Source organism: Protopterus annectens, chromosome 10.part0, assembly GCF_019279795.1.
Source record: "Protopterus annectens isolate FY-2018-M chromosome 10.part0, PAN1.0, whole genome shotgun sequence".
Lineage (NCBI taxonomy): Eukaryota > Metazoa > Chordata > Ceratodontiformes > Protopteridae > Protopterus > Protopterus annectens.
The window spans coordinates 319,019,520-319,035,175 of NC_056744.1; the positions used below are offsets into that span (position 1 = coordinate 319,019,520).

At 43.9% G+C, this 15,656-nt stretch overlaps 2 protein-coding genes across 2 annotated transcripts; one reads left to right on the forward strand and one right to left on the reverse strand.

Moving 5' to 3' along the window:
- Nucleotides 1–12,075: 12,075 nt before the first annotated feature.
- LOC122813068 (histone H2A-like) lies at nt 12,076–12,555 on the reverse strand. The gene has a single exon (XM_044085190.1). The coding sequence runs from the start codon at nt 12,508–12,510 to the stop codon at nt 12,121–12,123; it is 390 nt and encodes a 129-aa protein (XP_043941125.1). The 5' UTR covers nt 12,511–12,555; the 3' UTR covers nt 12,076–12,120.
- Nucleotides 12,556–13,770: 1,215 nt separating this feature from the next.
- Nucleotides 13,771–14,236, forward strand: LOC122813069 (histone H2B type 1-J). The gene has a single exon (XM_044085191.1). It carries the CDS (start codon nt 13,815–13,817, stop codon nt 14,190–14,192), a length of 378 nt encoding a protein of 125 aa, XP_043941126.1. The 5' UTR covers nt 13,771–13,814; the 3' UTR covers nt 14,193–14,236.
- The last annotated feature ends 1,420 nt before the right edge of the window (nt 14,237–15,656 follow it).

Here is a 15,656-nt window from a genome sequence, read left to right on the forward strand (position 1 = left end):
TTTGCTTACATACACAACATGCTGTCACAGAGTACTGTCCATGCCTAGATATCCCATGCCTACATACCTGGCACCATTATTGCTCCACCAGCTCATACCGATACCGACCATATGGGTGTCAGTGTGGTGGATACATCATATGAGTATCATGGCATCAGGATGCATGACACATGGTGCATGCACATCACTTTTGCGTAACAACATTCACCCACTGACTATCACATGGATACTGGCCCCGTACATACATATCACATTGTACATGGTTGCTGTACACACATATGTCCCACACAGTCCTGTGGTTACCGTATTCCACTGTGGCATGGATACCCTTCTGCAGGGCCACACCTATCTGTACTGTGTGTGATGCTGGTACATAGGTAGCCATTGTACCTGTGACATACACACATCTACACACAGTCAAGGGTACAATACCACATTTATGGTGTAACTTCCACAACAGCTACAACTTTACATGGCACAGCATTGTCATGTCACAATGTGTACCAGCCTCGGATGGTTTACATATGCGGCTGACATACGGACAACACATCTGTACACATCTGCATACCACATACGCAGGGGTGTCTTCTGCTCTGACACGGCCCATGTCCTCCGCATTACTGATGCATATACTCCTCATACATGACATTTGCGGCGGGCAGTGTGAATGGACTGCTCATGGATATGTGCACACACGCCACACTGCATGGGCTGGGCTTCTGTGTTACTTCCGCAGACACAACGCACACCATGCTGTGGAACATAGGTCCTGTGCACATCCCACTGGGACACACAGTAGCACTGTTCATGTGATACCTCCCTTGCTGTTTGGGTGACACGTAGTCCTGGTACCACCACAGCAGCGGTACTGTGTAGACGTGCAGTTGACACCCGCCTCTGCTGTTCACAGGACACGGCCATGGGGAGGTGACACTACTGTGTACACTGCACATGTGTTTACACATGGACCCGCCAGACTGCATTGTTGCCCACGGTGCACCTGCTACAGATCCTTTGGGCATGGTTACTTGGTGTCCCTTCCATTTCGGCTAGCTATCATGCTACTACTCTGTCCCATGCCTACAGGCCATATGTATCCTGTTATTGTACATACCAATAGGCGATACCTCTGTTATGCATGATATGCCTGTGATACTGTGTATATTATCTGTCATATCTACCTTGACAGCTTTACATTACACATAGTTGACATAGTATCTCCTAATGCAGGGCATACTTGCACGTCGGCCGCACCTTACGTATGACATCAACGGTATATGCCCATACACATGCATGCTGTGACAGTATACATACATGTCCTATCCCCTGCTATGGCACTTCCTTGTTGGACATCCACTGCCAGCAATGGCGTGTGGTCTGGCATTGTTCTCTCTAATGCCCCCTTGTGGCAGCCCTTGTGGTGTCTCGGCTGTGTACATGGTGTCCCACTGCTGTGCACACAGTGTCCACAGGCGTTGGTATGCTCAGCAGGATAGCACTACATAACCACCTTTCACCACTTTCTGCATTATGGACAAGTGTCATTACTTACAACCACCATTCCCATACAGTACAGCTTCGTCATACACATCATGCGTTACACAACCATACATATCGTGTGTTCTACATACCTTGTCGGTGTTTCGTTCCGTGTTTCGTTCCGTGTATCGGTTTTCCTTTTTCTTTTGGTTGTACACTGCTGGTTCGGTATGAGCATACGGTTTGAATATCCTGAGAGTCATCCTTATATCCGTCGATACCTGCAACATGTGAGCTCATCCCACCAATTGCTGTTCCTCAGTGAGTAATTATGTGCATATCACCTGTGCATCTACTCCATTCGGAAATTACGCGTCGATACTGGGGTATAATTGGATTCCTCACCTGGGCGTTGGCTATTTGCCCTACCTTCATGGAGATGGTCTGTATTGTGTTATGTTATGTGTAACTGCGACCGCTATGCGTGGCGACAGGTATATTTCGAAGTAATGTTACCCATGGATTGTGTGTGTAGGGTATAGTATTTGGTTCGACATGTGGGTGTCCCTGTCCTGACGACGTCTGTTAATGGAGTATTGCATTCAAATGTGTAACATGGCTGTTGTATTCCTTTAAACAACGCATGCAAGTATGCATCCGCCTTTGCTTGTGTTTCCCACGCGAGATGTTGCGGTTATGCAGATGTCATTGACTGCCTGTATGTTTGTGCTGCTATTACAGTTTGTATTCCTTTAATATCTACGGTGGGGGATATCGGTGGTTGTACGTGACGGATACGGGTTGTGGGCCTTGCATCTCTACATACACAGTATAGTTGTCTGTGTGCTCCATCCCTACCTGGAGAGTTGACAGTTAGTAGTATTTTGTTATGGGAGTGTAACTTGGGCTGTTGTTGATTGGTTCCAATATTGTCTGCAGGGTGGCCTTGCTGCATGTATACCCCCGTACCCTCTGTGGTATATCAGTGGCTATGTGTACATGAGTGATTACGTGCATATCACCTGTGCATCTCCCCATTCGGTAATTACGTGTCGATACTGGGTTTAATTGGATTCTCCGCCTGGGCGTTAGATATTCGCCCTATCTTCGTGGGGATGGTCTGTATTGTCTTATGTTATGTGTAACTGCATCTGCTATTCGTGGGGACAAGTATGGTCTGCATTCATGTCACCCATGGATTGTGTGTGACAGGTGTAGTATTTGTTTCAACAAGTGGGTGTACCTGTCCTTCCGACGTATGATGACGGAGTATTGCATTCAAAACTGTAACATGGCTATTGTTTGCATGTCTACAAAGCATGCAATTGCGCGCTTTAATTGTGTACCCCACGCGATATGTTGTAGTTGTGCAGATGTCATTGACCGACTGTATGTTTGTGCTGCTGTTACGGTTTGTATTCCTTTATTATGTACAGTGGGGGATGTCGGTGGTTGTACGTCACGGATACGGTTTGTGGGCCTTGCATCTCTACATAACCAGTATAGTTGTCTGTGTGCTCCGTCCCTACTTGGAGAGTTGACAGTTAATTGTCTGTTGGTATGGGATTGTAGGTTGTGATGTTGTCATGTGGTGTCGGTATCGTCTGCGGGTGTGCTTGATGCATGTATTCCTCCATCACATCTGTGGTATATCAGCGGTTGTGTGTACGTGACAACTATCCCTTGTCATTCTGTCCCAGATATTTACAGTCATTGTGGTCCTGTTGTTGGGATGGCCTGTTTGCCAGTGGTTGCCACCTATTCAGATGGGGATTGATTGTTTGACACTTGTAGAACACACAGCGGTGTTTACGGGCCGACACGTGGCCACGGTCAGTACTGGGGTAGCACATATGTATTTCCGCGGTACATACCTATTGCTGTGTGACTTTGCCGACGTATCTTTTTGCAATTAACATATCGGTGTCATACATACGGGCATGAGTATTACATACATCCTTTCCATTTCCTATGGGGTATATTCCTGTGCTACCATCTGGGACATTGTCACTTTGTATCGTTCAATGTCACAACACGCCTAGCCAGGGTGGGGCTCTCACTACTACTTTGGGACTACTGGTGTACATATGCCTGTGGCTAGTGTACCGTATGCCTACACATATTATTCCACTCTGCCTCTAATGTGGCACCAACATACACATGTTACGGAGACACACACATTACACTCACACAGCAATGCACACGGCACCCTCACCGCACACGTACACATACTACGGCACTCACGGGGACGGTTGCACACAGTACCTCGTGGGCCGCGACACCGGCGGCGGTGTCTACCTCTCCCTTCATATCATCATACTATTACCCGCGCATGTACTGTTACAGTACTGTGGTCTGGCGATCTTTCCGCCTCACGGTTATGCATTTCGGTATGTTGCCCGTTCCATGGTTGGCGGTACCCTCTTATGTTGAACCTCCCGGATGCTCAGGTTGTCGTTTCACTATGTATACTATGTACAGATATCGCGTGTTACATCTCAGTCACCTTACATCCCTCTGATTCCCTGTCTTAACTGTAGTAGTTATATGTATATGTGCACATATATTTCTATATATGTCATTATATCTATCTACATATATGTATATACACATATATATATATATATATGTTTATAGTATACACCTTGCGGTGAACGTGGCAGCATACAGCAACGCCGTATGCTGTAGGACCCGCGTACTGTTCGGGTGTTGGCGTTACATGCTCCACTGGCTGTTGGGTGTACAGTGTTTTGGGGCTGCCTATGTTGGAGTCACACATGAGGCCACCCATACGGTACACTTTACAGGTGGTCATGTTTGTGTGCCATCCATTTCACTGTGTGTGCAGGTAGGGAGGTGTCAGTCCATGGGGCCTACGCTGTCAGAGTATGTGCTACACGTTCCCTCTTTGCCAGGGCATAGGCATATTGGGTACACCTCCGTCTGCCTACTGGGGCTGGCGCAGTGTGTTCCTGGTCCAGAACCCTCTGTGCCTGGACTGGCCTTGTCAGTTGTGGTGGGCTTTGTGGCCCTTCACCGTTTTGTCCCTGCAGCAGCTGCTTCCGCAGGATCATATTATGTAGCATGGCACATACTATGAATATGTGGGCACATGTGCCTGGAGAGTACTGCAGGGCTCCACCAGATGTATCCAGGCACCGGAACCGTGATTTCAGCATCCCGAACACACACTCTATGATTATTCTGGTTTGTGCGTGTGCCTCATTATGGCGTTCTTGCATGTGTGTGTGTGCATTTCTGATGGGAGTCATCATCCATGGCTCCAGTGCATAGCCAGCATCCCCCACGAGGTGGCCTTGTGGGATGTCCCCCCTGGCGAATACCTGGTACAGCTGTGAGGCATGCCAGATATGGGAGTCGTGGTAGCTTCCGGGGCTGCCAGCACACACATCCATGATAATGCCCTGAGCATTGCACATGACCTGGCAATTGATGGAATCCCTTGCGGTTTATGTAGCGTCTACCCTGCTCCCCAGGTGGTGACTTGATTTGTATGTGCGTACAGTCTATCGCACCCAGTACCTCCGGGTATTGTGCCACACGGTGGAAGTGGCGCATATTGCTAGCCAAATCCTCCTGAGATCTGGGGAAGTATATATGCTCATTGGCATGTGGTAACATGGCATCCAGAAACTGGTGTAGTACCCTGGATGCTGATGCCTGTGAGATGCCCATTATATCCCCAGTTGGCCTTTGAAAGGTACCTGTGGCCAGTATTCGCAAGCTTACACATACCTTTGTGTCCACTGGGATGGGTTCCCCTCTGTTGTTTCTTGTTCTCAGGCGTGGCGGCACAGCTCCACTATTTGCTGTAACGTGTCCCTATCCACCCTGTAACGCTCTACTATCTCCAGGTCTTGTAGCCTCTGGTAGGTTACCCTTGGTCTGAACACTCTCCTTCTCCTCCGAGGCCTACGGTGGTTGTCGGCACCCTCCTCCACAACACCGTCTGTCTCTAACACATGCTGATGGATCACAGCCACGGCAGCACCCAACATGTACATTTTAAAAGTTCCCCATGTGTTTACACCTATTGTGCGGCATTTGGGAATACATGGCTGTGTGTTGTGTGCATTCACACTTTATACTATTGTGCTGTGCACCCGGTGATGTCATAGGGTGTGTCTGTACGGCCGTATCTGGGGGTTATCTTCCGTGTTTTACCGTTGGCACTGCAACGCTGTTGCCTTTGGTGTTGCATTACTCTTGCCTGCCATGGATTACCTTTCGACCTTCCCTTACTATTTCTGCACGTTGCACCTACTATTTCCTGGCATGCATCCTGCAGAGCACTGTCATGTGTAGTTTCTGGGACATGGCATATCGTGCATTTTGTGTGCCACAGCCATTGTGCTGCCTGTCTGCTTTGCTCTGCTGTATCAGGTCTTCAATCTTTGCAATCTGCTACCTCCCCTACTTTCTTTGCATTCATATGCCTCCCCTATCCCGTTTTGCAGGTTTCTGCATGCAGAGTTGTCAGCTGCCGCCGATTGGCCTTCATGGGTTGATTAGTGTTGATTGCTCATTATTACTCCAATTACACTTCTTCCGCATTTCCTCATATTCTTAACATCACCTTCCTGTTTCCGATGTTGTTTGCGGGGTGGGCGTCACATGACTGGGTTAAGGGAACGTAGTCATCCTCGTGCACATGCACCTCTGCGCGCATTGTGTGCTCTCAGCTCAACTATTGCCCCACACCCCGGTCCTGCAGCTGTGATGTGCGATGTACAGCCCAGGTTTGCTGAGCTCCAATGTGCTTCCTCCTACGGTGGCACACCCCTCTGCAGATGACATGTATTCCCTCTGAGCCACTCCTCGGTGTATTACCGCTGCGCCATTTGGTACAGCCTTATGCCGGCGGGGGGTTTGCGATTCAGTATTATCTGCCTCATTTGCATGGCATTGACTACTAATTCATAGTTACCATGCCGAACACTGCCGCGAGTCCTCGGCAACCCTTGCACCGTGGTTGTGGCTTTCCATGCACACCATGGTGTATTATGGCTGTGATGCTGCTGTGTATTACGCTGCTGTTTTATAACATTGTCATATTATTTCATTGTTTTGCACCTTCCACAAACATGTCCTGGGGTTCTGCTGTGACCTGCTGTGGACATACCATTTATGTTATTTTTTACATGTTGTGCATGTTTTCTTTTGACATTCTCTGTGTATTTCGCCAATGGCATATGGTAACAGTGTGATACCTGAGGCTGACACTCTTCCGTTACTCCTATGTTATGTTTGGGAAAATGTAAACCGTTTTTTTGGTTTACATTGCCGTGGCCTTATGCTATGCCTGCGCCACTTCGTGGATCGCTATATGCCTTCATTTGCATGGTGCAACACCGCACATGGGGTGTTTAGCATACCTACGCCGGGGGCGGCGCAGATCCGGTGCACGCTGGTAGTGCACGTGGAATTGGATCGTACCTGAATCGCTCGGCGGCCATATTTGGCGTTGTGACGCCTACGCTATGCGTGCGCCTGGCGCAAGGTTCATGAATCCCGGGGTTTGTTTTATTTTCATGTATTTTATAGATGAACTAGTTTATGAGAGGGTACATTATTTACTACAGTAGCCTTTGTTTTATTGTCATGTATTTTATATGTGAACTAGTTAATGAGAGGGTACATTATTTACTAATGTAACCTTTGTTTTATTTTCATGTATTTTTGTATGTGAAATAGTTAATGATAGAGTACATTATTTACTACTGTAGCCTTTGTTTTATTTTCATGTATTTTATATATGAACTAGTTTATTAGAGGGTACATTATTTACTAATGTAACCTTTGTTTTATTTTCATGTATTTTTGTATGTGAAATAGTTCATGATAGAGTACATTATTTACTACTGTAGCCTTTGTTTTATTTTCATGTATTTTATATGCAAACTAGTTTATGAGAGGGTACATTATTTACCATTGCAGCCTTTGTTTTATTTTCATGTATTTTATATATGAACTAGTTTATGAGAGGGTGCATTATTTAATTCTGCAGCCTTTGTTTTATTTTCATGAATTTTATATGTGAACTAGTTTTTGAGAGGCTACATTACTTACTACTGTAGCCTTTGTTTTATTTTCTTGTATTTTACATGTGAACTAGTTTATGAGTGGGTGCGGTATTTACAACTGCAGCCTTTGTTTTATTTTCATGTATTTTATATGTGAACTAGTTCATGAGGGGCTACCTTATTTTCTACTGTAGCCTTTGTTTTATTTTCATGTATTTTTATATGAACTAGTTTATGAGAGGGTACACTATTTACTACTGTAGCCTTTGTTTTATTTTCATGTATTTTATATGTGAACTAGTTTATGAGAGGGTACATTATTTACTACAGCAGCTGTTTTTCTATTTTCATGTATTTTATATGTGAACTAGTTTATGAGAGAGTACATTATTTACTACTGTAGCCTTTATTTTATTTTCAGGCATTTTATACGTGAACTAGTTTATGAGAGGGTACATTATTTACTACTGTAACCTTTGTTTTATTGTCATGTATTTTATATGTGCACTAGTTTATGAGAGGGTACATTATTTAATACTCTAGCCTTTGTTTTATTTTCATGTATTTTATATGTGAACTAGTTTATGACAGGGTACATTATTTACTAGTGCAGCCTTTAATTTTATTTTCAGCTATATTATATGTGAACTAGTTTATCAGAGGGTACATTATTTACTATTATACCATGACCCCCCAAAACGTGCACACTGATTGGCCAGCGTGCACATTGTAAATCGAGTTATACTAATGGAAAAAGGTCTGGTGGCCCGGACTTTTTTTCCATTAGTATAACTCTACTTTTAAAACACTGTCTTGCTATGTTAAATGGGTTTAACATAGCGAGACAGCTTTAAAATAAGCAACGGAATCATCATTCTGCAATACCAGTCGACGGTGAGGGTGAAGAAATAATGTCCCCAAAAGAAAAAAAAAAACTTGAGCGGGAGATGTAAAAAACTAAGGGAATGTATGAGTAATACTAGACTGTTCAGATTTTTGCCTCATAATTTCTGGTGTGTTTCTCAAAAATGCACTTAGGATTCCGATGTCAAATCCGGCAGAAAATGCAGGTTAACACAGACCGTGCTGTTCTCCGGCTTTAAAAGAGCAGTATTTAAAAATCTTGCAACAGTCTTTTTCCTCAAAATGGCGCTCGTTTATAATATATGAAGTGCGCCTAGCTTTTTTTCTGAAGAGTACTACCGCGATGTCATTTTTTTTTTGTAGCTTTTAACTTTGGACAGTTTTCTTTACATGGAGTATGTGTATATCCCAGCCCTTGGATGTACAGACTCGAGCAAACTGCTGAAGTGCTGTGTTGGATTCTCAGGTCAGGGAAGCGTTTGTGCAGATGTGTGAAACTACTGCAGGGGTCGGCGGAGAAAGGTTTCATTCGGGGTCAGAGACGAATATACAACTGAAGAGGCCTTCGAGGGAAATGCTTCATTTTGGCATCTAAGTGATTGTGCAGGAAACAATATACCGATGTAGTTGGGGAAAAAAAAAAAAAAACATTTTGGAGCCAGCCAAATGCGTGTGCAAAAAATAATAGATGAAGAGGTCATTCGGTAAATGTTCCATTTTTGAGACAGTTAAGTGCTGGTGCAGGCATAGGTACACTACCAAAGGGGGGTCTTTGTGGAAACATTTCATTATGGAGTCAATTTACTGCTTGTGCAACACGGATATACTACTGAAAGGTTCGTGGGTGAAACGTTTCACTTGGGTGTCAGTCAAGTACTCGTGCAGAAAAGGACAACTGCTGAAGGGGCCCAACATTTTATGATGGTGCAAGTTAAGTGCTTCTGCAGACATGGTCACATTTCGGCGGTGTCGAGGAAAACATTTTATTTCGGAGCTAGTCAGGGATCTAAAATCGAATGGGAACATGATCTATAAAGAGACGAATGCATTTTTTTATTATTATCATGCTTTCCTGTTGTAAAACTAAAACATTCCCCTGCTTTGTTGTAGAATGGTTTGCTGGTTGCTTGAGGGCATAATTCTCAAGCGTACCTCATATGAGGAATGTACCTCATTTGCGGTCTTAAAAAGTTCGTGTTTCTCAAAGTTCCACACTGAAAGGTTCAGTCACACATTCGACATTCAGTATCAGAACATTTTTAACTGATACTCATGGTAAATATCATAATAATTCATTAAAAGATCTTTTATATAGAAGTAAAAGGAACGTATGTAAACCATCCCATGACCTTCCTAGTTGAAGCTGTTAGCAAGCCATTAGAATGTCTTCCGCATTTTGCCCATTTGTTCCACGTTAAACGGGCTAGTGTTCCTTATTTTGGAGATGGAAGGTTCTCTGAGAGCTATGCTTGCGGGCGTTTTTTGGATTAGAATTCTACAAACACATCGTGGAAACAGTGCTGCAGAACGGCATAGTTCTGGACTGATAGAGCTAGGGACAGATGCCTCGACTCTTCTTAGTCCTGCTAAGGTGAAAAGTCGACAGAACAAGATCGAGCGAATCAACACACGCATTCCGAAGCAGACGTGTATAACTCTAACTGTTGTACAATGATTAAGTGATCCGTGGCTCCTGTCCTTTTCATTCTGTATTTTTTCCTAAAAACACATCCTGTCGTATTACCTTTGCTTTTTTGGAAGATTATAGAATCGGTTATCGGAAGCCTTGCCGTAGCAGTATCAGTAATACTGCCGTTTATAATACCGCCAATCACGCCACAGAAGGCCCTCTACTGTAAACCAACGACAAAGGCAGACGAATAAACCAATGGAAAAGCAGAGCGCGTAATAGGAAGCCAATGAGAATATTCAGTGACTCAGCCAACCGTTTGCACGGTTAAGTGCCTTCGACCAATCATCATTCTTTAATACCAGTCGACTGCGAGGGTGAATAAATAATGTCCCCAAAAGAAAAAACTTGAGCGGGAAATATAAAAAAAAAATAAGGGAATGTACGAGTTATACTAAACCGTTTAGATTTTTGCCTCATACGTTTTGGCGCGTTTCTCAAAAATGTGCTTTTCTGGCAAGTCACCGCGTACTGAAATAATTAATGACACGGACTTCTGATGGCTGGCAGTTATCTAGCAAGAATGTACAGACTGGACCGATGGTGAGGTGCCGCTAGAAAAAAATGACCAGTATTGCAGCTCCTGGTCCCATTCATCCATTTTTCTAGTAGAACGGAGCCGAGGAGACCAAAAAAAAAAAAAAAGAACCAATAGCTCAGTTCCATTTGCCATTGGTCAAAATTTCTGGTATTGTTTTCCTACTGCTCAGCTCGCTGACCAATAGCACAGTCGTCTGAGCTATTGGTCCGTTATCTAGCTGCGCTGTGTTAAATGGTTTGTTCAATTTACCGATAATACAATACAGACATGAGACTAGTACAAGTTCTAATTTCTTTGCGCTATGGTTGATTTTTCTTCAAACTCTGTGCTATTGGTCAGTTTAAAAAAGGAGCAGAAAGTCCAGAGTGAGGCCGATGTCTCCGTGTTGACTTTTCACGAGCTGCTGCAAAAAGAGCTTTCAAAAGGCAAATGGTAATAGTGGAACAGACATATAATGCGGCGTAAAATGTGTGTGTGTCCACTCCTGCGGAGTGTCACTTTTGGCAGACTGGTAAAGCTCTTTGGGAGGAACCAGTTAAAAAAAAATACGTAATCGTGCTAGCAACAGTTATGAAGAGATGGTAAATGCCTTTTTAAATCACCATATAACCAAGTATATACACACGTTTCCCCTCGCACATATTAAAAGGTGTTGCAATATTGTTTGGAGAAACTAAATATAGTAGTGCAAATAAAGCGATGCGTTGTTTCGGATAACCCAAAGGCTCTTTGGATCAGAAAGCTGTGAGTTCTATTTCCACACCAGGGAGACCAGTTACTGACGCTGCAATGCATCTTTAATGTGGTTGTGTGTGTGTGGGGGAGGGGTGCACTCCTCGGAGGCCCCGTTTGCTTGAGTTGGTGGTAGCTCTATTAGATGTAAGAGCTCCCATGGCAGCACAGACTTTACATGATGCCCTATAGGGGACGAATGTACAGACCAGCTGCTTCGAGCATCTACTGTGGCGCGCAGTACCCTTAAGAAAGAACGTGAACACCATCAAGTAGCTGGCACTGCCATGCAGTCTGCATGCCGTGACCGTGCCAGCTACTCGATGGTGTAAAATAGATCTGTAGGTGATTCGATCGTGTTGTCTGTCGCCAAATGTACATGGGTATTTGCCAGGGATGACTGAGGGACACGGGCTTACTCCGACCTATGCCATAAAAGAGCAGTAGAGCATCACTTAGCAATTCATTTGGGAAGCGAGGCTATAGGTTTGAACGGACCCCGTGGGTCGCAAGGCTAGCAATCCTCGAGAAAATCTTTATGGCTATGTATTGGCACTTTAAGGGAAAGTATAGTCAAAGGGGCATTGGCCAATCTGCCATGCGGTGTAAATTGTATTAAAAAGGCTAGTAAATCAAGTGCTGGGACAGCAAACCAGAATGCAGCCAATACATTTCATCAAGATCACCTTAGGATGACGAAATCGGAACCTTTTGTAGGCAGGGTGTTATGGCCCTTAAAAGGGCCTTTGGGTCTTGAGAAGTCTTCTTCGTTATTTTGATTTTGCGGGTTTTTCCGTTTTCTTAGGAAGCAGGACTGACTGGATATTGGGAAGCACTCCACCTTGTGCAATAGTGACACCTCCCAACAATTTATTCAGCTCTTCGTCATTTCGGACAGCCAATTGCAGATGCCTAGGAATAATGCGATTTTTCTTATTATCTCGAGCTGCATTACCAGCCAACTCTAGAATTTCTGCAGTTAGATATTCAAGTACGGCTGCCAAATAGACAGGTGCTCCAGCCCCGACCCGTTCAGCGTAATTGCCCTTTCTGAGCAGTCTATGGACACGACCCACCGGGAACTGCAGTCCAGCTCGTGATGAACGAGTCTTAGCCTTTGCACGGGCTTTGCCGCCAGTCTTTCCACCACGTCCAGACATCGCGTTGAATAACACCTCCAAATATTATACTCCACAGGCCCAGCGTAGCTATTTTTATACCCTTCTGCCTTGGCACCACCTCTGTGTTCCCATTGGTTAGGTGATACAATTATCAACTTAGTTGTAGCCCATTGGATACGTCGTGGATTCTAAAATTTGCATATTAATTCTGAATTGTTCTGTGGGTGTGTTCAACTGAATATTACCTTGATAGTCACGATTCTGGTGCTTTAAGACTTGTAGGTTTCTGATTGGCCGCTTCAAATAATGGCGCCAAGGAGTTCTCTAAATTACTATTTCCGGAAAAAGGGGTAGAAATAAAGTTCGTCTGAATCGGGGAGGAAAGATCCGATACAAATCTTAAAACGAATCTGTCTCTGTTTTAGCAACATTTCTACTGAAAGTTACACAGATCGCTAAAATGATGAGTTAGTATGTTCACGCAGGTAGTAGTGTCCCACTATATTCTGTGGCGTCATGCCTTACACGGGTACTTCATATATTTATCTAGGCAGAAAGGACAGGTTGATAATTCCAGTAGAAACACACAGAAAACAAATCGCTTATCTAGTAGCCTTTGATGATCGCGAAACTCAGACTGGGCAAAGACTCTTTTCAGAGGACACCCGGCAGGAAAAGCTCTTTATGAATTGCATATTTGTGCAGGCAAATAACGTGAGCTAAAAATAAAAACATACTACATAACACTGAGGTGTATATAGTTTAACATGCGATCACTATGTTATGCGAGCTGTACTGTATTTACATAGGCTAAAACAGCAGATATCTAAAGAACGTTCAGCATTATTTTACAGTTCGATGCACAGATCACAGACGAGGAATATGCATATTTTCTCTAAACATTCACCCAGACAGTGAAGCAAGACAGAAAATATGAGGATTTAGGTTACTTGATTTGGGAGTATAAACGGGGAACTTGGTAATGCTGACGGTACGAGGACAGGCTTGTTTAGTTGAGAGATATGATTTCATTTTTTTTTTCTTTTTTAAAGTGATAGGCTAAGAATTAGTAATCGGAGGGTTACAAGTAAAGGACTGTTTTGCTGAGAAATGTTTTCAATGAGAGTTTATTTAGCGGACAAGATGCTATACAAAAAAAAAATCAGTACCGTTTACTGATTTGTGCTTGGCTGAGTAAAACCGGCCAATGAACTCGGGCTATTTAACTGCTATTTTGCACATGTTCCCAATGGGTGAAACCCAGAGGGCGGAGTTTAGCGGAATGCATATATTCCAGCTCTGTCAAGAACGTCCAAAGTTTTTTAAAACAACTTTTATCGAAGATGCCAGAACCAGCAAAACCCGCTGCCCCTAAAAAGGGTTCAAAGAAGGTCGTGAAGAAACCGGCTAAGAAAGATGGAAAGAAGCGCCGTAGGAGTCGTAAAGAAAGCTATTCTATTTACGTATACAAGGTTTTGAAGCAGGTTCATCCTGATACTGGGATATCTTCTAAAGCCATGAACATCATGAATTCTTTTGTGAATGATATTTTTGAGCGGATTGCTGGAGAAGCTTCTCGATTAGCTCACTACAACAAGCGCTCGACCATCAGTTCGCGGGAGATTCAGACAGCGGTGCGGCTTTTGTTGCCTGGTGAGCTGGCTAAACATGCCGTGTCCGAGGGCACCAAAGCCGTCACCAAGTATACAAGTGCCAAGTAAGAGTCTTCCTTCCTGACACCCAAAGGCCCTTTTAAGGGCCAACACCTTTTCTGCATAAGAGCTGTACTATAGTAACAGTCTTTTTATGTTTGCTTGTAGTCTAGAAAGTACGAAATTGCTCATTAAGACCAGGTTTACAGTATCAAATTTCTCGACTCTAAAATCAGTCTACGGAACTGAATTTCAAACACATAAAACACCGACTCTCAATTGCCGGTTCGCACATTTTGTACTAGAACGTAACCCCCCACCCATCGGCATCGGTGTGTAAACGCTGTATTTCTTCTGTAATGGAATAAATGGTTTATTGAGCCACGGGTGTAGGGGATTGGTGATCAAACGTGGTACAGCTGTGGAACCTGTTTAATGTTTACCACCTTGTCCCATGCAACTGGCCATCTCAAGAATTTCAGTACTGAATAACCACTGAAGATGCATCGTCCATCTTCCGCCAGCACTTTGACCCATCGAACTACCATGGTCAACAAGGACAAAACCAATCCTTAAGCATAGCTCTCGACTTTCCCTCATACTGCCTCTTGTATGTATATTTACGCTGCCTCTACAACTTTCTTCCCGTATCCGGTAAGTTACTCAGGATCACGATGAGTTGATATCGCCAGACATTATTTCATACTTTTGCATTGTTAGTGCAAGTCTTGATCTACCATCTTAATCGGAATAATATTTAATTACCCTGATTTGGACAATGTGTCCCCTTGTTTTGCCTTTCTTCCAAGTTATTGTTATACACAGCTCGAGAGGTATTTTCTTTGCTAAGCAGTGATTTACGATACCGCGCCCCCAACTTAGTACTCTAGAGAGATGGCAGTAGAGAAAGTACATCAGCCTATTTTGCAGGCAATTATACCTGAAGATTTTTGTACGGGGCTCAAAAGTTGCAGATCTCTCGTATTTGTCAAAGGGTCATTTTTATGAGAATCGGGGACAACACAATTAAAACAGCTTCTTCGTGAACACAACTGATTGTTTACCCATTCTGTTTCCCGCCGAAAGAGGAGAATTCTAACGGCTGAGTTAACGGAATGCCAGTATGAATAACTTGTGACACACTTCAAATCAACCAATAGAAAAGAGCCATTTCTCCTGTCTGAACTGTGGTTGCGATAATACGTAAGTACTTTTTTTTTCCCAAAACAAATCCTGTCGTATTGCCTCTGCTTCTTTGGAAAATTATAAAATCGGTTATCGGAAGCCTTGCCGTAACACTATCGGTAATACTGCCGTTTATAATACCGCCAATCACGCCGCAGAAGGCCCTCTACTGTTAACCAACGACAAAGGCAGACGAATAAACCAATGGAAAAGCAGAGCGCATAATAGGAAGCCAATGAGAATATTCAGTGACTCAGCCAACCGTGTGCACGGTTTCGTGCCTTCGACCAATCATCATTCTGCAATACCAGTCGACGGTGAGGGTGAAGAAATAATGTCCCCAAAAGA

Bases quoted from the DNA above. Each gene is read 5' to 3' on its own strand.
- LOC122813068 (XM_044085190.1), bottom strand. From the start codon at position 12,510: ATGTCTGGACGTGGTGGAAAGACTGGCGGCAAAGCCCGTGCAAAGGCT.
- LOC122813069 (XM_044085191.1), top strand. From the start codon at position 13,815: ATGCCAGAACCAGCAAAACCCGCTGCCCCTAAAAAGGGTTCAAAGAAG.